The sequence below is a fragment of the Nicotiana tomentosiformis genome, chromosome 12 (assembly GCF_000390325.3).
Source record: "Nicotiana tomentosiformis chromosome 12, ASM39032v3, whole genome shotgun sequence".
Classification (NCBI taxonomy): domain Eukaryota; kingdom Viridiplantae; phylum Streptophyta; class Magnoliopsida; order Solanales; family Solanaceae; genus Nicotiana; species Nicotiana tomentosiformis.
In genome coordinates this window covers 121327261-121354180 of record NC_090823.1, presented here as the reverse complement: position 1 = coordinate 121354180, position 26920 = coordinate 121327261, and the positions used below count along the sequence as shown (strand labels likewise).

General features: G+C 36.0%; 2 protein-coding genes across 2 annotated transcripts; one reads left to right on the top strand and one right to left on the bottom strand.

Moving 5' to 3' along the window:
• Positions 1–315: 315 nt before the first annotated feature.
• LOC138903318 (uncharacterized) lies at positions 316–3568 on the bottom strand. The gene is made up of 7 exons (XM_070191264.1): positions 3353–3568; positions 2563–3262; positions 2303–2481; positions 1378–1685; positions 954–1208; positions 613–859; positions 316–510 (listed from the first exon to the last, which is right to left on the bottom strand). Exons 1-7 carry the CDS (start codon positions 3566–3568, stop codon positions 316–318), a joined length of 2100 nt encoding a protein of 699 aa, XP_070047365.1.
• A 10606-nt stretch (positions 3569–14174) lies between these two features.
• Positions 14175–25409, top strand: LOC104117434 (probable protein phosphatase 2C 60). The gene is made up of 11 exons (XM_009628489.4): positions 14175–14353; positions 15753–15875; positions 16128–16191; positions 18546–18654; positions 19198–19348; positions 23344–23469; positions 23640–23763; positions 23867–23943; positions 24163–24215; positions 24695–24749; positions 24832–25409. The coding sequence occupies exons 2-11, from the start codon at positions 15759–15761 to the stop codon at positions 25087–25089; spliced, it is 1134 nt and encodes a 377-aa protein (XP_009626784.1). The 5' UTR covers positions 14175–14353; positions 15753–15758; the 3' UTR covers positions 25090–25409.
• Positions 25410–26920: the final 1511 nt, after the last annotated feature.

Genomic DNA, 26920 nt, shown 5'->3' with positions numbered 1-26920 from the left:
CCATATTTAGCTAGAAGGTTATTCAATAAATCGATTGCAAAAGTGTGTCCCTTCATCACTAATCAAAGCACGTGGAATATTGAATCTCGAGAATATGTTCTTTTTCACAAATGCGGCTACCACCATGGCATCATTCGTTGGCAATGCGATCGCCTCTACCCATTTTGACACGTAGTCAACTGCTAGCAAAATGTATTTGTTTCCTCTTAACAATGGGAATGGTCCCATAAAATCTATCCCCCACACATCAAAAATCTCTACCTCTAGGATGTTATTCAAAGGCATCACATGCCTCTTTGTGATTGTTCCTGTTCTCTAACACTGGTCACACTTTTTAACAAATACATGGGCGTCCTTGAATAATGTTGGACAAAATAAACCGGATTGTAATACCTTTGTAGTTGTTCTATATCCTTCATGATGGCCTCCATAGGGTGATGCATGACAATCATACAATATTAGTTCAACCTCCTTTTCAGGTATACATCTCCTCATCATTTGGTCAGCACACTGCTTGTACAAATATGGCTCATCCCAATAGTAGAAGTTCACATCATGTAGAAACCTCTTTCTAGCTTAAGATTCAATTTCATGAGGAAGTACCCTGCTCACCTGATAATTCACATAGTTCGCGTACCATGGGGGAGGGTCTTGGGTGATAGCAAAAAGTTGCTCATCAGGAAATACTTCTTTAATTTGGTCACCCTCCTCCACGTGGTTGTGCTTTTCCAGCCTTGATAGATGGTCAGTTACTTGGTTCTCTATGCCTTTTCGATATCGTATTTCCACATCAAATTCCTTTAACAATAAAACCCAACGCATCAGTCTAGCCTTAGATTCCTTCTTTGTAAATAGATACCTGATTGTTGCATGATCGGTATGGACTATGACTTTTGTTCCTACCAAGTATGCCCGAAATTTTTCAAAGGCCCACACCACATCTAACAACTCACTTTTCAGTGGTGGTGTAATTCAGTTGCGCATCATCAAGAGTCTTACTCGCATAGTAGATGGAATAAAATATTTTGTCCTTCCTCTGGCCTAGCATTGCCCCAATAGTATGGTCACTTGCATCACACATAAGCTCAAATGGTAAGGACCAATCCGGTGCAGCAATAATGGGGGCAACCACCAGCTTCTTTTTGAGCTCTTCAAATGCTTTCAGGCAGGCGTCGTCAAAATTGAAAGTCACATCTTTTTCAAACAACCTGCACAAAGGAGCAGCAATTTTAGAAAAATCTTTAATAAAGCATCGATAGAATCCCGCGTGTCCCAAGAAACTCCGGACACCCTTCACAGAAATGGGTGGAGGTAATTTTTCAATTGCCTCCACCTTCGCCTTATCAACTTCAATGCCGCTCCTAGACACTTTGTGACCCAACACGATGCCTTCCTGCACCATAAAATGATATTTTTTCCCAATTCAATACCATATTTGTTTCTTCACAACGGGGAAACACCTTGCTCAAATTCTTCAAATAATCATCATAAGAAGATCCAAAGACTGAAAAATTATCCATAAAAACTTCAACAAATATTTCCACCATATCGGTGAAAATAGTCATTATGCATCTCTGGAAAGTAGTTGGTGCATTACAAAGACCAAACGGCATTCTCTTAAAGGCGAAAATGCCATAAGGACAAGTAAAAGTGGTCTTCTCCTGATCCTCTAGGAATATGACAATCTGGTTGTACCCCGAATAACCATTAAGGAAGCAATAATAATCATGCCCCGCCAGTCTGTCTAACATTTAGTCAATGAATGAAAGTGGGAAGTGGTCCTTGCGGGTTGCTTTGCTGAGCCTTCTGTAATCAATGCAAACTCTCTACCCCGTCACAGTGCGAGTAGGAATTAGCTCATTTTTTTCATTCTCGACCACAGTCATCCCTCCCTTTTTAGGCACACATTGCATTGGGCTGACCAAGTTGTTATCAGAGATAGGAAAGATAATACCTGTATCGAGCCACTTAATTACTTCTTTTTTCACGACTTCTTTCATGATAGGATTTAATCTCCTCTAATTCTCAACACTGGGGCGGTGTCCATCTTCCAAAAAATATTTATGCATGCAAAATGATGGACTAATTCCTTTGATGTCAGCAATTGCCCACCCTATAGCCTTTTTATGCACGCGAAGTACTCTGAGCAATTTTTCTTCTTGTACATTATTCAGGCTGGACGAGATAATTACTGGCAAAGTTTTAGAGTTCTCCAAATAAGCATAACACAGATGTGTTGGAAGGGGCTTTAATTCTAGCTTTGGAGCTTCCTCAATAGATGGCTTAGGAAGGTCAGAGCAACATGCTTGTCCAACTCCTCAAGCTTCCCAAACCCATAGACATAGTTGCATGATGTATCAAGTACTTGTTCAATTTCACCCATCATCTTGTCTTTAATGTCTTCTTCATTCCCAATCAAAGCTCGTTCAAGAGGATCTGTGGGGCTCATATAAGGCACCAATGGCATAGCATTGCTTTCCACTACAGAAATCATGGATAGCTTTTCATAGTGGGATGGAAATATGAGTGCCTTGTACACATTAAATACCTCCACTTAATCACCTACTCTCATCGTCATCTTTCCTTCGCATACATCAATAATAGCTCGGCATGTGGCTAAGAATGGACGCCGCAAAATAAATGGGACTTCCTGATCAGGCTCGTAGTCCAAGATAATGAAATCAATAGGGAATATGAAAGAACCCACTTGAACCAACACATCTTCGATCACTCCTTCTGGATGAGCAAGGGAGCGATCAACCAACTGTAAGATTACCGTTGTTGGGCGCGGCTCACCCAAACCCAACTGTCTGGACACAGATAGTGGCATCAGATTGATGCTCGCTCCAAGATCACACAAAGCTCGCTCGACTGCATGCTTACCAATCGAGATTTGGATAGTGAAACTACCTGGATCCTTCAATTTTTGAGGTATCTTGATTTGGATTCTAGAGCTACATTCCTCAGTAAGTGCCACAGTCTCGAATTCAGTCAGCCTCCTTTTATTTGCCACTATGTACTTGATGCATTTTGCATATTTGGACACTTCTTGCAGGATATCTACTAATAGAATATTTATTTGCACCTGCTTCAAAATATCAAGAAACGTTTTATACGTGGCATTATCCTTCATATTCTGAAATCTTTGTGGGAACGGAAGTGGTGGCCTCGCAACTAATGGTGGGGGTTTCTCATCCACTGCCTCTTCAGCTGGCTTCTCGGACTCCCTTGGTTTTTCTGATTCTGACTCTATAGTGGTCGGCTTCTCATTAAAGGTCACTTATTTTCTCTTTTTCGATTGGACTTCTTCTAATTATCTCCCATTCCTCAATGAGACAGAATTAATATATGCCTTAGGATTAGCCTCAGTGTCACTTGGAAGAACTCCAACTGGTCGAGTATTTTGGGTACTAGCAAGTTGTCCCATTTGGCGCTCCAAATTTCTCATTGTTGCGGCTTGGGCCTGCTGGTCAACCATCACTTTCTTTATCATCTCCTGGTCAACCATCACTTTCTTTATCATCTCTGCAGTGTGGTCTTGCTGGTCAGCCATCAATTTCTTCATCATTTCCTCAATGTGACTTATTTAGTTTACATGTTGTTCAGCCTGAGGTGGTCTATATTGCTGTTAAGGTGCTTGTGGTATGTATTGATTTTGAGCACCTTGGTTTCCACCCCAAGAAAAGTTTGGGTGGTTCCTCCAGTTGGAATTGTAAGTGTTCCCATATTGGTTTGTTTGGTCCATATTTGCATTACCCACAAAGCAGACATACTCTGGATTAACTGGTCATATGTCGCCCGTGTGACCCTCTCCACATGCTTCACAAAACACTTGAACTTGTTGCACTGGTTGAGCTTGTTGCTTGTTAATAACCAAGGTCATCTGATTAACTTGGTTGGTCAGTGTAGAAATCTGCGCTAATAATGCCGAGACGACATCTAACTCGAGAACCCCTACAGATTTTTGCACCGTGTGTCTGCCCATTTCTCCTTGCCAATCCGGATTACTTTTGGAGAATTTGTTCAATAATGCATATATCTCGTCAAAGCTTTTCTCCAACACTTGACCTCTAGCTGCAACATCTACCGCAATTTTTGTCTCAGGATGTAGCCCTTCTATGAAAGTGTGAGCTAACACTTCATTTGTTTGATTATGATGAGGACAACCTCTGAGCAACCCATTGAACCTATCCCAAGATGAGTATAGAGACTACCCCACTTTTTATTTGAAGTCGACAATCTCACTTCTGATCTTTGCAGTTTTGCTTGAAAGGAAGAGCCTTGCCAGAAATTTCCTTGCCAGATCATTCCATGATGTAATAGAATTAGTTGATTCTGCCTTCATCCATCGCTTTGCTTCGCCCAATAGAGAAAATGGGAAAAGTGTGAGCCTCACATAGTCTGGAGTGACCCCGTTAGTTATGTAAGTATCAGTAATCTCCAAAAAGTTCAGGATATGTATTGTGGATCCTCGTGTGGAAGACCCATAAACTGCACATTCGCATGAAGTAGCTGGATCATGCTCTGTTTCAGCTCAAAGTACCTAGTGATTCTGGGCTTCACAATGATGGAGGTGATATTAGCAATGATGGGCATCGCCACCTCCTGAACAGCCATGTGTTGCTCCTCTGCCATGTTCACAGAAAATTGAACGAGTGCCTGAAGATTATTTGTATCCCTTACTTCCCTCAATCTCCTATGAAATGTTCTCTTAGGTTCGGGGTCGAAGCCATTGAGTTTGTCCTGGCTTCTGACCCTGCGCATTCAATTGAAGTTCTTGAGTTCAGAGCAACAATCAAGTAACGTTAGACTTGACGAAATAAATAATTAAAGCAAAAACTAGAAAGTAGTCGATATTCAAGTCCCCAACAACGGCGCCAAAAACTTGTTGCTCCCAAACCTACACACAAATATATGTGGTCGACAAGTAATATAGGATTGTAAGTCCAGATATCGTATCCACAGGGACTTGTGATTAACTACCAACTAAATTAAACCAAACAATTAATCTATTCAAGCAAATCATAAAGTATGAATATTTAAAAAAAATTTAATCTAGAGTAACAAATTAAGAGATTAAAGAAAACAACGACAAGCTTAAAGACGAATTCAATGTGAATGAATATTCTAGAGCTATAAGTTAGCTAACAATCCCGTTGAGTTTTTCACTTAAACTGTCTAATTAATTTATCTGGTTTATTGGTTGACATGGTTAATATTGCTCGTAACCTTCTCCCGAAGTACAACTCGCTTACTCAAGCTAATCTAACGCCTATATTCCTATAGAAATAGAATTAACAAAAACGCATCAATAATTTCTGTATAGTAACCAAGCAAGGCGATTAAGTATATTCCTATTCTAACCGCAAATCCGCCCCCCTCAGAGTTAAGATCTTGATCTACTCAATCTTATATGCAATCTAGAATTACCTCTCCTGAGTTCAATCTTAGATTCTTAGATAGTATTTAATTGGTGATCAAGCAATCAAATAATTAAGTACAAAATTGATTAAATAAACCAATATGATAAACTAATAAGAACAATTCAAGCTTCAAACTACAACGTACATGTAGCACCCAAAACTCTAGAATTAATAAACTATGAGATTAAAGGAAAAGAAGAGAAGAAAAACTAGTTAGAAGCATCCTCCAAGCGTGATGTTCTCACCTCCGGTCGCAAAACTCTTTTCAAAAATGGTATTTAATGACTATTTATATGTGTAGGGAAGAGACCTAGACGAAATAACCAAGTCCAAAATCAAATAGGAGACAAAGTAGGTTTTAAAAATCCGGAACACGCTCGCCACGGGCCTCGCCTCGCGACGCAAAACGCGAGCTTCACCTCACTACACACTGTGCCTTGCAAGCTCTATCGCGCGCTTGGTCTCGCTGTAAGCCTCGCGTCGCTCGCTCAAACGCGAGCAAGAAAGCTCGCCTCACCTGCTCTATAGCGAGCTAAGTATCTCGCTACGCCTATTGCTGCTTCAATTCAATTTTGTTGCCAACTTTTTCAATTCCTTTCTCATTCTCATTTCTTACTTTTCAACTCTTCCTTTGCCTTGTTTCTTATTGTCTTCTTTTGCATTGGTCTTCAACCCTTGTAATGTGGTTGCCAAAGAAACAAGATTACATGCTCAAAGGGGTTAACTACGATACATAAAAATTAGGCGGGTAAACTATATATATCTGTCTCAACAAAGACACGCCTATATCACTTCCAAAACTGAACAACGCTACTATTTCGCTTTGCAAACACACGGGGTAAGTTCTAGACATCAAATGCAATGCATAGAATAACACACAAACCTCACATACACATGGCACATAACTCACTCAGGATTGGACTCATCAAGGCACTCTAGTCAAAGCAGTTAAGTAAATTTAAGATCATACGATTTAAGATACTTATACAAGAATCAAAAACTGAGCCTAAGCGTCACAACCAAAGTACTCACAATTCTCAAGGCATAACAAAGTCAAGAGATATTGCTCCAATTCAATTCATAGCACAATGGCTCCTACTCCTAAAAAAATAAAACTACTTACACCCGATTCAAATAAAACCCTTGAAAAAGAACCGCGGCACAAAGAAAAACCAAGGGGGGCTTATTACACTACCTAACAAAAGAAAATCTTTTTGTCGTTTTTTCTTTCAACTTAAATCCCTCAAGAAACCTGTCAAATGAGATCCATAGTTGGGAAAAGTCCAAAATTTTATGATTTTTTTTTCATTTTTTTTTTCAAAAACTACTACACTCAGAACAAGTACTACAACTAAGCTAAGATAGCACAGAAAATCACCCGGATAATCTCCTCACCCTACACTTAAAATTGTGCAATGTCCTCAATGCACACTATAAATAACAAAAAGGTAAAATAGACTCCCTGATAGGCCAAAGGCCGAAGATTTAGCAGCTCATGGGATACTCAGACTTCTCTCAGGTATGGTCCTTTGTGCGGGTACCTCACACTTAGTTTCAACCACCTGCTCGCTTTTGCACTCGCCTATTGCCTTTGACTCCATGCTCCTACTCCTACAAAACACAAAAACAACACTACAAAAAGAAAAACACAATAAAAAAATAAACAAAAAGAAAAAGAAAAAAATAGAATTGGGTTGCCTCCCAACAAGCGCTTGATTTAACGTCGCTGCACGACGCCATCACTTTCACCATTTTTTCTTCCACTTTGAGGATATGAATTGCGCCCCAAATTTTGCATCAATTTTTCTATCATGTTCCTAGGGCGGTGGTATAAAAATAAAGGAACCAAGCAATAGATATCGCATCTTGCACTTCTTGGCCCTTAAGTGAGGAATGTCATTTTGTCTTTAGTGTGGCAAATTTTAGAATATAAGGGTCTTGTTCTTCATCTATACATCTCTCCAAAGGCTCGATCTCCATGTCTCCATCCAAACATAATGTAGAAAATGATTAGAATGAGGACCAACACGCCCCAACTCCAAAACTGTATTATTTTTGACATCCTCAATATTATATACTTCCTCAACCTCAGCATCATCTATAAGAACATGGTCTAATAATTGGTATTCTCGTTTTAGCTCCTCAATTTGGCCTAGAAGATCTTTTTCAACTTCACACAACTCATCACTAAATTGTTGGGCGTTATACGCATCAACCTTTACACTCAATTGAGCCTTCAAGCCGCGAATAGAACTGCCAAATTGGTCGATCTCTTATCCCAGTTCAGCTCTTCCTTCTATAAAGTGTTGCATCTCATTCGTAATTTTCTCACGGAGACCTCCATATTCCTCTAATAATTTCATGTGCATATCAAGAATGCGAACATCATGTATCACATCATCCAATTCATTACTCATGTCAAACTCACAAGAATTATTAGAATAAACATAAGAAGGGATTGGAGTAGGATAACAACACTTAGGACAATTATTTCAATTACCACCACAAATAGTACAGGATTGAGATGGTGCACACAACTCGGTCCTCGAAATATTTTTATAATATTGCCACAAGTGGGGTCCTTTACAGTATGGACAAGGATCACAAAAACAAGAATACTTACTATCCCACCACTTTTCGTTCAAAGATGCCATGTAAAAAATAAATAATACTAACTACATTAAACTAAAATTAAAAAAAAAATTAAATAGATAAAAAATAAAAGTCTAATCTAGTAAAATATCAATTTCTAAGTCTCCGGCAACGGCGCCAAAAATTTGTTGCTCCAAAACGCACGCACAAATATACGTGGTCGACAACTAATATAGGATTGTAAGTCCAGATATCGTACTCACATGGACTTGTGATTAACTACCAACTAAATTAAACCAAACAATTAATCTATTCAAGCGAATCGTAAAGTATGAATATTTAACTAAAATTTAATCTAGAGTAACAAATTAAGAGATTAAAGAAAACAACGACAAACTTAAAGACAAATTCAATGTGAGTGAATATTCTAGAGCTATGGTTTAGATAACAATCCCGTTGAATTTTTCACTTAAATTGTCTAATTAATTTATCTAGTTGACAAGGCTAATATTGCTCGTAGCCTTCTCCCGAAGTACAACTCGCCTATTCAAGCTAATCTAACGCCTATATTCCTATGGAATTAGAATTAACAAGAACCCATTAATAATTCATGTATAGTAACCAAGCAAGATGATAGAATTCCCTCTCCCGAGTTCAATCTTAGATTCGTAGATAGTATTCAATTGGTGATCAAGCAATCAAATAATTAAGCGCAAGATTGAATAAATAAACCAATATGATAAAATAATAAGAACAATTCAAGCTTCAAACTACTATGTTCATGTAGCACCCAAAACTCTAGAACTAATAAATTATGAGATTAAATGAAAAGAAGAGAAGAAAAACTAGTTAGAAGCCTCCTCCAAGCGTGATGTTCTTGCCTCGGTTCGCAAAACTCTTTTCAAAAATGGTGTTTAATGACTATTTATATGTGTAGGGAAGAGCTCTAGACAAAATAACCAAGTTCAAAATCAAATAGGAGATAAAGTAGACTTTAAAAATCCGGAACACGCTCGCCACGAGCTTCGTCTCGCGACGCAAAATGCGAGCTTTACCTTGCTACACATTGTGCCTTGCAAGCTCTATCACACGCTTGGTCTCGCGGTAAGCCTCGCGGCGCACGCTCAAACACGAGCCTCACCTGCTCTATAGCGAGCTAAGTATCTCGTTACGCATGTTGCTGCTTCAATTCAATTTTGTTGCCAACTTTTCCAATTCCTTTCTCATTCTCGTTTCTTACTTTTCAACTCTTCTTTTGCCTTGTTTATTTTTGTCTTCTTTTGCATTGGTTTCCCATCCTTGTCTCAATTATTCTTTCTTCGTCAATAATTTTCTTATTATTATATAATCATAAATTCATTATTTTTGTGCATGAATTACACTTTAAATATTAACTTTACTCCAATTTCATCTACAATGTACCTACACATAAAATAAACTCAATTAAATATAAATATAGTATAGTTTAGCATTAAAATCCCAAAATATAAAATAAGTAATGCACTAAAAATACGAAATTATAGCCAAACATCAATAGACTAGCGTTGAGATTGAACATTCATAGTACCTTTGAGGAGGTGATAATGATATAAAGTGCTCAATATGTGCAAGGGGCGGATCCAAAAATTAAAAGTTGTGGTACCACTATTTTACACATATAATATTCATACAAAGACCGAATAGCTATTTTACACATATAATATTCATACCACTACTAGCTACAAAGACCGAATAGGAAGGATTAGTCGATTCAGTTAGTGTTTGGTTAATTCGAATTAGGTCTTTCACTCATAAAGCAAATTCAAATATATTATAAAAAATTACAAATAAAATTTTATGAAAGAGCGCCTCTAACTAAAAAAAATGCTTAAAGAGTAGTTTAATTACTATATATTCTTAGTTTGACTAAATTAATTTACCTTTATTATTCTTGGGTTAATATTTTCATATTAATTGTCATATTATAAGACAATTATTTTCAAAGCAAAACCTTTAACGTTTAATCTATGATAATAAACTCAAAATAACTATTGATCAAGCCAATTTATTTTTTTAAATCTAATAAAAGATATTGTTCAAATTATACTCCAATATATAAATTAATTTTGTGTCATTAAGAATAGAGATTATATGCTAAGTCAAATCAATCTAAATTGCCTATCAAAAAATGTTGCTAACGAACTGAGGTATGATCAATCTGTTATGTGGACGCCAACTCCAAGTTCCTTCTCTTCTTTCTTTTTTCAAGTCACAATCAGAATGATGACATTCTTTTTTGCTTTAGAAAGGAGATAGAAACAGAGGGCTGTATAAAGAAATTTAAAAAATGAAGAAGACATATTAGCAAATAAAAAGGAAGAAAGGGAGGACAAGAAAGTGAAGGGAAAAAAAAGGAAGAAGAGGTGGGCCTAGAGCTAAATAAACTAAGAGTAAAAAAATCTTAATAACTAGAATAAAAGGTAAAAATAAAGAAGACGCTAGAGTAGGATTTGAACTCGCATCCATGCCGCTAGAGCCTTTCAGTGACACCCGAAATTACTTAGTTATTTTTGATTGCCATTCTAACAATATAATCGTTTTCTCACAGAAGCGAGTGGGTGACGTAGCACCCCTACCTCATAAGGTAAATTCGCCCCTGAATTATTTAGTTGATCAATGGTAATATTCACAATGTTATCAAAAAAAAAAAATACAATTTGATGTGTAGAATTTCTTTGTTTACTGAAATAATTCGAATGCATGAAAAATATTAAAAGTGAAATATTTTGAATCTCGATATCTAAATAATCTATTTGACAATTTGCCGCTAAACTTTCACGAATTCGAATTTCAAAGGCGTAAGATAATAAAACAATTTAGACATAGGAAGGTAAGACAAAGACAAAGTGAAGAATTTAGATTTTCGAGCCTCAACCTTTGCAGCTGCCAAGCCTTATCTATTTCAAGTTTCAACACTGGTAATGTCCACTTAACAAAAATAAAATGAGAATATTCAATTTGGGTTATTAGGTGGAGAAACAAAACAAAGGATTTTTTTTCGTCCCATTTCACGTGACATATCCATTTTGGAAGAGTAAGACAATTTTCTGTTTACTGCAACAGTGCAATTTTTTTTATGGATCTTTAACAGACTGAAATTCTAAGTTTTCTGAATGTATTTATGATATAATCCTGATATCTAACTCATAATGTATGTTGGCTCGTTTTAGTCAGCTAAATTAATTAGTCGATTGGTTTTTTATTAGCAAGCTCTTTTTTACTTGTTAAATAGAAGACTATATACGAATTAATCAATTACCATATCTAAAAATCCCGTTTCGTCTTCTTCTTTTTTTTCTTTTTTTTTTTAAAAAGAGACAATTATTACACATGAAAGGAGATTACAAGATGGAAAATCAAACTTCTATCATCAAAATAAAACATCAAATAACCAACCAATTGAACTATTAAGATTCATGAACTTCATTCTCTTGGGCATTGTTCGAAAAGATGCCACAAATTCATTGCTTCTTAAAATGTGCATACTTGATAGATCGAAGAGGAAGGTGAAAAGTTTAAGTTGAGCATATCATAACCAACTTGTTGAATAATATCTGCTTGCAATCATGAAAAAACTCATGCAACCATGAAGTTTTGGAAGGCAAACTTACTCTTACATTCAAGATCTTCAGTTTGGGCCTTAGGCCCATAACACAGCTCTTTTAGACCACACTATTTTCAGCATTAATCCAACGGAAAAGGGTCAAAATTGTCCTCGAACTATCGAAAATAGTTTAAATATACCATCCGTTTTGTTTTTGGTACCAAATTTGTCCTCGACGTTTAAAAATTAGATCATTATTGCCTTAAAAACTAACGGCTGCCACATCAGCTTTTTGACATATTTAAATATTACAAAAAATAATTAAAATTGCCCTCGAACTATCGAAAATAGCTCAATTATATCCTCCGTTTGTGTTTGGTACCAAATATATCATAGACGTCTAAAAATTAGACCATTACTGCCCTAAAAACTAACGGTCGTCACATGAGCTCATGTGAACAACAAAAGTCTATCTCCAACATACGGTCCTCCATCTTGACAAAAGCCCCCACGGAAAAAATTTCTTTCTCCATTTTCATTCTTTGACTCATTTAAGTGTTGCTCCTTCCAAATAATTAAAGTTACATCAATCTTATTATGAGAAATTTAGTTGGGCTATTCTTAAGATTCACAAATCTGTAAAAACTTTTAATAAAATATACAAGAAATAAAATACCAACTTTAATCACTTAAAATCATAAATCTTATCACAAAAATGGTAGAGAACAACAAAAGTTGCATATTGCAGTACTCCCATGGCTAGCTATCCAAGCTCATAGCTCAAAAATGTCACAAATTAGTTGCAGAGATACACCCTCTTAAAAACAACTCTCATAAAGAACTCGAAAACTATTAGAATGAGACCATCCTCTAAAATACTATACCCTTCCCACTTTCAGCCGTCATCAACAGAAAAAGAAAAGAAGGCCGGCGACAAATAAGACCTAGATCCAAAACCTCATAAAAAGATAAACTTTTTAGACACCACCTAATCCTTCCCCTCCTCACTAGCCTAGCTAGCAGGCCACCTGAAGTGCTTCACTGCTCCTCCACGGGAAATGCAACAACCCCTCACAGGAAATGGGTTCTTACGGGCAGAGAAAGTTTTTTTCTGGGTCATATTGTACTAGCATGTCAACATGATTATAATATTTAAATAGGTCCAAAAGCTTATGCGACAACCATTAGATTTTAAGGTAAGGACATATTTGGTACCAAACACAAACGAAGGATATAATTGAGCTATTTTCGATAGTTTGAGGGCAATTTTGACTATTTTTCATAATATTTAAGTATGTCCAAAAGCTGATGTGGCGGCCGTTAGTTTTTAGGGCAATAATGGTCTAATTTTTAGACGGCGAGGACAAATTTGGTACAAAAAATAAACAGAGGGTATATTTGAGCTATTTTCGATAGTTCGAGGGCAATTTTGACCCTTTTCCGTTAATTCAAATTAAAGGGGCAAGAACAAAGAAGTCAAATACGTGGACTGACCAGTTTTTGAACTGGTAATTAAAAAATAACAGTGTTTGTAAAGTAATTCGAAAATAGCCATTATTTAATGCAAAGATAAAATCTGAACTAGTGGAAACACACAAAAAAATTCCGCATAATATGTCGGATTATGGAACTTTTGCGTATGAAATTCCAGCATATTATATTGGAATTCAACACATTATTAATTGAAGAATTAACCCAAATAGCCACCCTCCCAACCGATTAAACTAAAAATAATCGGTGGAGGTATAATATATGTATAATTTGTGTATTATACGTGTATAATCATTGTATTATCTATGTACATGGCTATAAAAAGTAAATAATGAATATGAATCACAATTTGTGTAAAGATCTCTTATTAATTCCGGTATATTATGCTGAAATTTTATATGTAAAAAATTCTAATTCCAGCAAATGCTGGATATTTTTTGAATTTTAACTAAGAATATCTTTAGCGGGCGTAAATAGCTAATTTTTTAAAAAAAATTATGGTTAATTTTCAAATAGCGGGCGTAAATCAAGCTAATTCAGAATTTCTTAGAACAAAGAAACGTACGAATTACGATGAAGGAAAATATAGGCCCAAAAGAATCAAAGACAAGTTCTCTGTGTTCTAGAATGTTTTATGGCCCACGTCATGCTGTATACTATGTTCTAAGATATTTCAATAAAAGAAAAGAAGAAATTGAATCCTCAGTATATTCGTGAATGGAAGTACTATAACTTATCGATTTGTCGAACTTCTTAATCATAAGATAATCAATTATAAAGTTAATTAGTTTATCAATTTAATAGTTGATTACTCATTTTATTCACAATAGCTAATATTAGAAGTGTATTAAATTCAGCCGCGAACTACTAAATCACATTTAAATTGTGAATCTGCCATATAATATTTAAAGAAGACATAAAATATTTTCTTTTACTTATTATTAGAAAAAAAAGCATATATACTAACCAGTAATACAGTGTGCCATGGCGATAGATATAAAAAACAGTGGGTTTCGCTGATAGAATATACGTACATAATTTTATATATGTATATAGTTTAAAGTTTTTATGCTGATGTATACATATAATATATTTTCCTTTCTATTCGGATAATCTGGTAGAAGAATTAATGAAAAAAGAAAAAAGAAAAGAAAAAAAGAAGAAATAGCATGAAAAAGTAATGTCATGCACCACCGATTAACAGCTACTTAGCTGTCGATCTCTAATCATTTCGTTGCGAACACCGACTTCGGCATTGGGCGCTGTGAGTTTCTTTGTAACCCTAACGCCCTGTTACCGATTAATCTTTAATTGTTTCCCTTTTGATTCATTCGTTTTTTGTTTCTCAATTTATTATACCGATCTTTACTGGAGTGCAGAAACTGATAACAATTTTGTAACTTTTCATGTTAAAGTATACTTGTGGAACTCTATAGTAATTTGGATAATCATTGTTTACAAAATAGTGAATTTTGTTTGCGTATCATATTTCAATTTTTTTAGAACTATCTGTTCATTGTTCTGCTATGTTATTCAGGCTCATAGTATCACTCTGTTCTCATAGCTTAGTGTTTTTAATGACGGTAGTGTTCGGGCCAACTTGAGCACGCTGTTACCTCTAACAAGCACAGATACCCACCAAGGCTTAGGCAAATATGAAGAAATCGCCTAGTGTTTTTTTACATCCGCTAGGATTTGAACTGAGATTTCTTGTAGCATATTGTACGCTGGATAAAAGGGTATTGATGCATAATATTCCCAGCAACAGAAAAGGTTGTGATACTGTAGTGATAAATAATATTCTGAGAAACAGAAAAAGGGTAGTGAATAATATTCTACTTTTTTTTAATGACGGTGGTGTCTTCCACCGAGTATCTGCTACCTCCACCGGCACGTAATACATAATTTTCTTAATGATAGTGGTCTCAACCACCCCACTTTAATGTTATTTCTTTTTGGAGTTTAATTTGGAGGTTTGGTAGTATTTAACTTTGAAGCAGTTGCTACTTTACTTAGATGTTAAATATTAGGAACATGGGAATCAAGATACGAATAAAAAAAATGGGAATCAAGATATGAATCAAAGAGTATCCCGTCAAAGGTATTACATTCAGCACCTCACTAAACACTCCGTCGGTTCTATTTTATATGAAACTCTTTCCTTTTGGGAGACGTCCCAAAATGCTTGAAGTAATGCCATTTCTATGCAACATTCACCATTTTGAAGAATTCAAATTCCTTGAACTATTCAAATTTTATACTCTTTCTCAATCATAGTTATTTTCAACCAGTACTTCAATAGTTTCTTCCAGTATCATCTATATAATTTAAGAAAGTCTATTAACATTTTAAACTCCGGGCCCAATCAAACTTCTTCATATGAAATGGGGCGGGTACAGTATATTTCTGTTTACCACCATGTTTGGTGTATCTATTAAGTTCTTACTACAAAACTCTCGAACAGCCTTCTCTATAGTGCCCGAAGAAGTTGAACATGTTATGTGTTTAAGGGTCGAACTTAACCATTTTTTCCGGTGTATGTGCTTATCAAGTCTGTGTATTTACTGTATTATGTGCATGAACTAAGTTGTTTGATAAGCGGTAAAATATTTCATATTAATTCTGCATGTAAATATGTTATACTGTGTGCCTTCCATATGCAGGTCAGTATGGGAATATATTTGAGCAGTCCGAAAACTGAAAAAGCGTCTGAGGATGGTGAGAATGACAGACTAAGATATGGCTTCTCATCAATGCAAGGCTGGCGTTCAACTATGGAAGATGCTGTAAGTGCATTCATGTGTGCATTTTCGCAGTCTTTTGTAATCCTTAAATTTCCATCACTGTTTGCCGCAAGATGGACCTTCTATGCCTTTGAGAAACTTAAATTGTCATCACTTTTCAGCCATCATGTTTTACCATTGTCGTGTACCTGATACAACGACTTTCAAGTGGCTTTGGCTTCAGTATTGTCAGTTTCTTAATATCTTGCTTAGGAATTATAGTGGACAAGATTGCTAATATGAGATGTTATATAGCATGCAGTTTATCCACATTTGGACACTTCCACTTCCTTCTTTGGTGTATATGATGGCCATGGAGGTAAGAAACCTATTCTTCTGATATAGGACTTGATATAGGACTTAACTGTCTTTTGCTAGCAATGCTGGTCTTAGTTTCTGCATGCATATTAGGTGGCACTTAATATTTACTACCTATGTTTTAACTCTTATCCTTCCTCTTTTGGACAACATATGAGCTTTTGACTTCCATGTTATTTCTTTCACCAAAGTTTTGTATTCTTGAAGATAATGCTCAGTTCTCTTTACTTTGCTGAAACTTTGAGATATGGTAATGTTTTAGTTACAGATATGCCGCAATCGAGGAACTTGTATCTTTTGACTACATGTGTCCTGTATTGTTGCTTTACATCTATGTTCTTTTCTAGTTTCCCCTGCACTGAAGCAGGAAGTCACTTTAATGTTTTATTAAATATGTTTTCCTTGTTGTCTTGTAAACATTAATTTGAGTAGTAGAGGGCACAATTCATTAGAGAAGTCTCAGTGTATCAGTGTCGTCCATCTAGATTCTGTCCAAAAACTGGGAAAACAATATGACCTTTGTATATAAGGGTATTTCAAAGAAGTAAAAGGAATAGAATAAGTAATTCATACTTAAGTATCTGCCCGTCCTTCACTTTCTCCTCAGAAGTTGGATGTCCTCTTTCCATAGTTCTTTGATATCCATGAGGGGGTTATTGCCGATTTTTGAACTGTTCTTCAGTTGCCGTACCTTGTCCAAGGACAGAAGTTATATAATTTTACATTTTCAGTTGCTTAATTCTGAATACTTTCTTTGATCTGCTTTCCCATGAAGCTTTATACATCTTGAACCTCTTGCAGACAACTATCTTTTAGCTTGTTCATTCTTTCTTCCTCTGAACAGTCCCCATCTCCAACAAAGTTATAAAAAACAAATTTGAACAAGGATGATAATGCTCTGTCTTGTATCTTCATGCTATTCCAAGTGAAGCAGCATTTTACATGAATTCTCTTCTTATCATCAACTTGTCCTTGATTAAAGTGTTGTTTCCTGCAGAGCTGACTTTCTTAGGTGCAATTAACTTTTTACTCCTGCTTCCATAGCAACTTGTCCTTGGGCTGTTTTCGGTTGTTTTGACTGCCTTCACCACCATTTCCTGCAGTGGCCCAGTTCTTATTACTAACTTCTGATAACTTTATTCACCCAAATATAATCCGCCAGATTTTGTGTCAAAATCAGCAAATGCTATCCTCTTGATGGAGAAATTTCTCACAAAAGTGAATGGGTATCCGTTTCTCCCTTTCAGAGAAGAACTGATCATCATGTTTTCTATTGAACTTGGTAATTCATGTTCCTGGTCCTAAGTAAAACGAAGAGCATCTTCCATGACCCATTTTCCCTCATTTCCTATCTGGCTTCGGAATATTCTCGACATAGCACTTCTTTCAATGCCCAGACCTTCAAAGCCATTTTTGCTAATATACCTGGCTGAAAACTCTTATTTTCCTCTTATTGTCTCCCTTACTTTTTTTTATTTTTAATTCCACTCTGCTAAATAAGCACCACCCCCTTGTTTCAGATAGCTATAGAGTACTTTTGAAGTATTTCCGTACAACTTACTAAATGTAGTTTTATTGTTTTCTTCTTGATCACTTTCAGGAATTGACTTTGAAATCTAAACAAAGTATTGTTTGCAACTTTGTATACCGATTGAGTGTCAACTTCGATGATTTTGAAACATATTTCTTCTTAAGTGAAATGTGCTAAGATACTCTCCAATTGCAATATTGTTGGTAATCTAACTCTGAAAGCACTCTTAAGAGGAGTGGGACTCAATTTGCCATGTCTCCTTGCTCTTTCCATTTTCTTTTTGGTTCTTTCAGTACGTCCCAATGTTCTGTATCCATCACAGGAAAGCTGTGTCAACTGCAAATAGGAGTAGTTTGAAGTCACTTTCACTGTCTTTCTGCAGCTAGAGATATTTTTTGCAGCGAGTCTCTCTAATTAGCCCTTCATAGGCCACGTCTTCCACAGTCCTCTGCAAATTATCATTTTCTTGAAGAGGGTCCTTTCCAGGTTATCCTCAATATTTCCTGTTTCTCTCCCTGATCAGAGCCTTTAGGCATCCAGTTGAGGAATAGCTCATTTGTTATTGATGTAAACAGCTATTTAATTTAGAGTCTAAGAGATCAGGAAATCCTGCATCTCTTCACTTTATGCAATCAATGCTTTCTTCCTTCAAACAATACTGCTGGATTTCAAGCTATTTTTCACCTCCTCTAATTGCAACCATGCGAAGGGAACGGATACAGTTCCAGTCCGTTGTTTACTTTATTATTTATTAAGTAGCTCTCTGTAGTAACATTTTGCTTAGACCCAATATTAACACTTAATAAGGTTCTTCACTTTTGTAGGTGATGAAGTTTCTAAATTTTGTGCCAAGTTTCTTCACCAAGAGGTTCTTAATCATGAAGCATTCTCAGTTGGGGATGTAGGCACTTCTATGCAGCATGCTTTTCTCAGGTCGCCTCAGGCCTAGTATTTCACATTTAATTTAACTTTTCATCTTATGCCGCAATGTAATCCTTGACCTAGTGTATGCAAGGCAGCAGGAAGGTGTCATTCTCGTGTAATTTTCATGTTCTCATCAGCCTGGGGTGCTGAGCCAGGACAGGCAATTACATATTCAAGTATCCCCTAAGCTTGCCGATCTAACAAAGTATGATGCATGTTGGAATGGGCTTATATTTTTGTACTGCTATGAGATTTCTTTCGATTGATTCTGATGATTAAACTGGCTTCTTGACCAAAATTGGGCACTTTTACTGCTAAAGGTTTCTAGCATTAGTGTCCCTTTGGGTCCTCCAGATATTACATGTTAACTAGCTGTCACTCTTGAATTTTTCTACTATAATTTGTTAGTACGAGGGTGTTAATGTGGTAAAATATTAATGGCTTTTTCTGAAAAAGGGGTTTTCCATGTTATTAGATAGCTTCTTTTCACATTGTTATGAGCTTCTTGTCTCTATGTTTGTTAGTCTGACCTTATGTGTGTTCTCCATGCAGAATGGACGAGATGATGCGTGGACAAACAGGTCAGAGAGAATTAGCCTCTTTGGCGGAAAAGGACCAAGCTAAGGAGATAATAGAGGGTTTGATATCTCCTCCCAAGAGTGGTGAATTCAAGGGGCAAATGGATTGCGTGTCTTCAGATGAGGTATCAGTCCCATCCTTTATTTGTTGTGTCGATCTGTAGCTGCATGGTGCATTGCATATGTTTGTGGCTACAAACACATTCTTTCCGCTATTAATGAATTGTAGGGTCCTACTCATTGGAAACAATTTGAAGAGCCTGACTTTAACATTTTGGAAAAAAAAGTTTCATCTTTTGAGTACTTGAATTTGTAATTTCCTGCATTCTTACTCCAGGTTGTCATGTCATACCATGTCCAAATCAGTCGTTGTGTTCTTTTATGAATGTTATTGTACTGGAAACATCTTTCTTAGTCTTGAACTTCACCAAATATTTGTGAATCGGTAGTTTTGTCTGACAATTATTTCAGAATTGATGCCAAGGTAAATTGGTCAGAACTTTTGATACTGTGCAAAAGTGAAACCTTGTGGCAATTGGATTCCTAACTTATATTTTCTTCACACATATATCTAGCTATTCTTCCATGTAAACAAGAGAAAGAGGAAGAGAGAATTGTTGGAATGTTCCGCTTGATTTTTCCTTAATAATTGGGGGTTTAAGTAGTTTGTACACATGTTCCAAAATAGGAAATGACACATAATTAAAGGAATTGAATCTCTTGAGTGATTCCATAATTGATTGTAATGGATGTACATAATATTTCCTAGTGTCTTTAAGAACATAATATGTACTCTGCTACATATTGTATTCTGCTAGCTTGTTTCAAATTTATTTGATCCTGAAGACTTGAAGTGATTATGTTAAGATATTTGCCAACTAGTGATCTGAATGAACGAAAGCTCATAGTAATATATGCTGACTCAACGTCTTTGCCTGATACTCCTCTCTCTCTCTCTCTCTCTCTCTCTCTCTCTCTCTCTCTCTCTCTCTCTCAACTTGTGAAGCATGAAATTCTAATGAACATGTACTGTGGCTTGATAGTCATTAGCTAGTTTCACGGTCCTTTACCTTCAAATTTCAAATCCCACACATGGTCAAGGCCACGGCTCGAAATTCTGCTCCCTCGATTTGGCTCCCGCATCGTGCTTCTTACTCTTTCAAGATAGTAAATTGTCTCCGATTAAGATGCAGTATGCTGGGATAGATCCTCTACTTAAAGGAGATCCTGCACAGTATGTATCAGAATATTGAAAAAATCTGTGTTTGTCCCCTGTTCTCATACGATAGTCCTTGTAAATAGATCCATTGATATATCTTACCTTTAAAGAAACAGATCCATTGATATACCTTATGCGGAGAAGTTAAATGACTTTCATAAGCACCTGGAGAAACTGGTTAACCACACGAACAACTAATAAGAAGTCTCGTCTAGTAATTGTAGAGAGCTCAATTTACCAACAATTCTCTGATAGACTGATGCATCTTGAGCTTTTGGACACTCCATCTGTCCAATACACAACAAGGATGTACTTCAACATTATATTGGATATTTGATGCTAACATTAGATTGTGCCACCTCGATGCCTAGAAAGTGTTTCAATTTCTCCAAGTCCATAATCTGGAAGTAACTGGTGATATGCTGTTTAAGTACAATACTTTTACGATCATCACCTGTTATGACAATGTCATCAATATAAACCACAAAGAAATGCATCTGCCATGAGAAGAAAGTCAGTACATTATGAAAATCGACGTCATTTTGAAGCAATGACAACTGTTGGATAATAGAGCTAAAACAATTAAATGACGCGTTTGGAGATTGCTTGAGGCTGTATAAAGATTAGCTTAGCTTACACTAATTCAGACTCCTCCTAAGCATCCAATGTTTGCGGTAAAGCATTCTTGTTGTGCAACTAAAGAAAGGGCTAGTGTAGTACACTTAACCACCGAAATAAGAAGTATGTCTGTAATCAAGGTCATACAGTTACGTGTATCCTTTGGCAACAAGTTGAGTTTTAAGACAATCAGTTTCCCTATCTTGGTTCATTTTGGTTCATCTTGACTGTAAACCATTCCAGGACATCCTTCTGTTGTTTTATCCAGTAACAAAGGAGCAATCTCTTGATATCATTATCATGAGAAGTAGCCGTATCTTTAATCATAGCGTGATGCTAACTGAGATAAGCCATTGCTTTTACTACAGTCTTAGGTATTGGGAGAGTGAATAAAGTTATGACAAATGCATGATATGAATGTGACAAAAAGTGGTAACTCAAAAAATAATAAATAGGATAAAGATTATAAGTGGATCGAGTACCTGCTTGAAGGACAATGAGAACAGAAGCCTCGTCTGTTAAGGGCTCAAACTTGATGTGTAAATCGGCTGAGTCGTTGGTTCAGTTAATAGAGCTGTATCATGAGAAGCAACATTAATCGAGTCAGTAATTGGAGGATTTGCTTGAGCTCGTCATGAGTAGACCAAAGAGAAGGGTAAGACTCTTGTATTTGTGTTGGAGTGGGATGAATGATGAGAATGATGTTTGGTTAAGTGAGTTTGATGGAAATTATGGAGCATTCTCGTAAAAAGTATCGTTGAAATAAAGTATCTGTTGATAGTTTAATCACAATTATTATAGCCTTTTTACAAACTAAGTGTGTGTTTGGACCAAATTTGAGTTAAACTTGCAGAAAGTTTTTCTGAAGTTGAAGCTGAAAAAGGTTTGTGGAAGTTCATGTTGTGTTTAGACATGAACTTCGCTTGGAAAATGTTTGTGAAAATTAAGTTGTGAGTGGAAGTTGAAGTACTAAAATTGTCATTTGAGCACCAAGGGTGTAGCCTAGTGGCTAATGAAGTGGGTGAGAATCATGAAGTCTCAGGTTCAAATTCTAGCTGAGGCAAAAAACACATGGTGATTTTTTCCCATCTATCCAAGCCTTGGTGGATACAGGTTACCGGTACCTGTTGCTGGTGGGAGGTGGCAGGTAAAGTAGAATTTTTGGGAATGTACTCACTACCTTGACCCTGATGCCATGCAAAAAATAGGAAGAGAAAGAATTGTGAGACTATTCCCACTAATTATTGGGGTTTAAACATTTTGTACACATGTCCTAAAGTAGGAAATGCTATATAATTACTGGAGTTGAACGCGCAATATGATTCCCTAATTAATTCTAGTTGATATATATAACATTCCCTATGTTCCTAATTGATTTTAGTTGATATATATAATATTAGCTAATCTATGTCCTTAATTACAGAATATTCTTGACATGATAAATGTTGGCTTTCTAGTCCTCTTTGAGAATCACCTATCACCAGAAAAAAAACCTGCATGACAAAGATGCCAAAGCTGAACGATGTTTAATCTTTTGGTTAATCTAGTATCATGGCGTGTTAAATACCCGTCAAATGTTGAAGTATCTTTATCTTTCTTGCCATTTCTGACTTCTGTTGAAGATTGTACCCAACCATGCTGGTTTATATTTAGGATTGAATTGTTCTAGGTTAAAAGGAAATTTATTTCCAATAATTTTAAATGCTTGTCCTCGTTTCAAACCCCAACCAGGGGCAAATAAAGTGACATATTTGCAATAAAGTGGGAGGAAAACTATGGTTTCAGGTTTAAATCACAATGGAGGCAAGAAACATTAGGTGATTTCTTTCCCATCTGCCTAAGCTTAGGTGAGCGGGGTTACCTGGTACCTATGTTGGTGGGAGGTAGCACGGAAAACCAATGGAATAGCTGAGGTTCGGTCAAGTTGGCCCGAGCACGACCATATAAAATAAAAAACAAAGAAAAGAAGAATAGAAAAAGAAAACATGAAGAATGAATGAGAAACAAAAGTATCTTAAAGAGAATCGTTGGGTATACTATTTAATCATCAGTTGTTTTTGTTTTCCTTAAAGGTGTAAGATATATTTATCCAAAGAAAAATGACATAAGAAGCATTAAGAGGTGTCAGAAAGTACTATATAACTCCTAGTCTTGCAATGGTCTGACTAATCCAGTAGACTTCGTGGAGTTATAACTACTTAGATTCTGAAAATTTATTTTCCAACTATTTTAATTAATATACTGGAGTTTAATCTTTTGACCTTTGGCTTTTTTCCAATGTAGGGGGCAAACTCTGATTACCATGGGCCAACTGCAGGAAGCACAGCTTGTGTAGCAATCATTCAAAATACTCAACTTCTTGTGGCAAATGCTGGTGATTCTCGCTGTGTCTTATCCCGGAAGGGTCAGGTACCATTTATTTTTGTATCAGTTATATATTCTGATTCAGGATTGTAAAGTGATTTTGCATTCTGGACAAATTGTTAAAGCAGCTTGTTTGGAGTTAACATCACTGTACATGATGCTTGTCTTTCTTCTAAGTGGGCATATTTGTATTAAGCACAAAACATGTTATGCAGGCATATGATATGTCTAGGGACCATAAGCCTGACCTTGAAGCTGAAAAGCAAAGGATTATAAATGCTGGTGGATACGTCCGGTGTGGACGGGTTAATGGGAGTTTAAACATGGCAAGAGCAATTGGTATTAAAAATATTGCATTTTCTAAAATATACTATAAAAAGTATAGCCAGTTTTCCTTTTTCCCCTTGTGTTATGGCAAGTCTGATCACTTCAGTAATTTCAGGCGACATGGAACTCAAACAGAACAAATCATTGCCTGCTGAAAAACAAATAGTGACTTCTAATCCTGATATCCGCACTGTAAGTAAACAATGGCTTATGATTCCTTTCGAATCCGTGGAACAATGAAAGTTGTTGGAGGAAGATTTTCTACAGTATATTTATGTGTACAGCTAGGTGAAGGTGGAGCATTATTGCTTTTCTTTAATTATTAACTGATCAAAATGGAGAATTCTTGTCTGTGTTCCGAAGACGATTTTGCATTTAACATTTCTTTTCGTAAATTTTCCCTCAAATTAGGTTGAGCTCTGCAATGATGATGATTTCCTTGTTCTAGCTTGTGATGGCATATGGTAAGTATATCGTATCATTTTGGTTCTATCTTCCCAGTTACTGTATTTGCACCAAAATCCAATTTCTTTTAGGAAAAAATCAGTTTATTTCCTTCTAGACTTATTAGATTGCTGGGCTTAGTGTACTTGAACTTGCATACTGTTTGCTAGTAGGTTGACAAGATGTACAAGAAAAAAAATTTAGTATGGATTTTTGCAGGCTTTTGGGAAGTTCAATGGTTCTTTCTGCATGTTGTTTCCATACGTATGCAACTTTTCCAAAAAAGAAAAAATGGGGTCAACCAGGGAATGGTGGAGCTTGCATCTTTTTAATGTTATTAGAAATTCTCTGCGACATGGTTATATTCTTGTAATTAGAACGTCAGTTTACGTTAGATGCGAGTACATTGCCAGGCCCTGTTTGCACCTTTTTTGTTGTTGTATCATTACACCAGAATTTCATAATTTTGGTGCTTATATCTGTATTTCTTGTGCATTAGGGATTGCATGTCAAGCCAAGAAGTTGTGGACTTTGTTGGGGAACAGTTAAAACATGTGAGTCCTTAATTATATTATTTGCTGTTCTAAGATCACGCTTTTCAGTTTTTAAAAACTAAATGTGTCACCGTTGGTGCAGGAAAATAAGCTCTCCGCTGTCTGTGAGAGAGTGCTAGATAAATGTGTGGCGCCATCCACAGGCGGAGAAGGATGTGATAACATGACCATGATCTTGGTACAATTCAAGAAACCCTTCAAGATCGTTGCATTGAACAAGGAGCAACTACTGCCTTCTAATCAAAATTCTGAATGTAACGAAAACACAGTAGCATCTAGCAATCCTAATGCTGTACCTGCAGGATCTCAATATAATGATAATGCAGCTGAAAAAGCCTGAATTTAACTAGTGGTTACATTTAATCTCCTATATAGGAGTAGTTAAAGCTGTCAGCGTAGGCTTTGAAGTTTTGATAGAGAGGCATTCTAGAGATTTAACAAGATCTGTATATATGCTCAATTCCCGATCTTTACAGGTGTGGGGATAGGTTTCAAATAGGCGAATAATGTAACACGGGATCAATCCTCAGAGGAGTGTTTTCAGTTACCTAGTGCTGGTAAGTTTAGTCTTTTTGTCCCTTTTTCTTTTCCCTATTGTAAAGAGAACTATCACTTGATTAATAACGTTGACCCAATAAAATGTTGGATTTTCATCGTTTAGCTTATGGAGAATGCTAAAACGGAGTAGTAGGCATATTTTGGACCCAGTAAGATGTTGGTGCTGCTTTATAATAAGCTTGTGTTTGAAAGTCTGTTTAGCTAATTTGAAGTGTTTGGTCAAGCTTTTAGGAGGAAAAAAAAGTGAAAGCAGAAACAGAACCAGAAAAAAATAGCTTTTTTGTAGAAGTATTTTTTTGTGAAGCACTTTTGAGAAAAATACACTTAGAAATATTTTTTATAAGTTTGGCCAAACACTAATTACTGTTTAGAAGTATTTTTAAATTAATTAGTCAAACACAAATTATTTCTCACAAAAAATACTTTTTTAAAAAAGCAATTAAGTTAGATTTTTCCGCCAAATGGACTATAAATCTCAATGGATAATGGATGATAGGGAAGTGCCCAATTTCCTATGGGTCATTACTGAATCCCAAGAAAGGAGATCAGGTTGCTCTTGAGTCTTGACTGAGAAATCATTACTGAATTCTCTGCTGCAGTTGAAAACCAATATCCCTGTCTGTCAGTTCAACAGAGTTACTGTAGAAGCAGATATTATTATGGGTCGACAAAATTCTCGTACAACCAGATCGCAGATTGCGGAAGCAAAGGATTAAGATAGCCATTAATTTGGTCTACTTTTTCAACGCCATCATTGAAAATAAAAATGGTAAGTTGAGTAGTAGTAGTAGTCGTAGTACCATTCCTTTAACAGGCAACGTGATTGAGGCGTGCGTTTCCGAAAAGGCGTGCTGCTACATACTCATTCTCACTATCTTATTTTGTTGCTCCCTCAATTGTATATTAATATATTTTATAAATTTATTCATAGAAGAATTTTATATTTTTATATTTGGAACCAATTTAGATGTAAATTTTTATTTTACTCGTTTCACCCTTAGTGAGAAACTTCTATAGGCACTCAAATGTTATGCTCCCATAAAACTTTTATTGTTCAAGTTTTTAAGGTAAAAATTGCACGGGGCGTCCTATTTGGTCGCCCTCATTTAACCTATACTCACTTTTTAAATTTTTTTTAACTTGTACCTACTTTTAAACAATTTCATGCCTCTTTCTCTTCCTCTCCTCCTTCGTTTTCTGAATGTTGAAGTTTGAGATATTGTTATGCGTTCTACCCTGATGATTCATATATATCTATCTGCTTGTCCCATTATGTTCAGTTTGGTCTTATTCACAATAATTTAACCTCTTAGATATTTTAGCTTTACATGCACATTGGTTTTTGGTTCTAATTTATCTGTAGTAACTTGTTTTTATGTCAAAAATATTTTTCATTCTTTAATCTTTGAAATGAACAGCATCAATCGCTGCTAATCATGATCTATTAAATTCATTGTTGTTTAGAACTTTAGCTCTAAGAATGCTGAATTTCAGCAAATATAAACAAAAATTTCAGCTTCTAGAATGCTGAAGTTCAACAATTACAAAACAAACTTCAGCTCCTAGAATGTTGAAGTTCAGCAATTACAAAACAAACTTCAGCTCCTAGAATG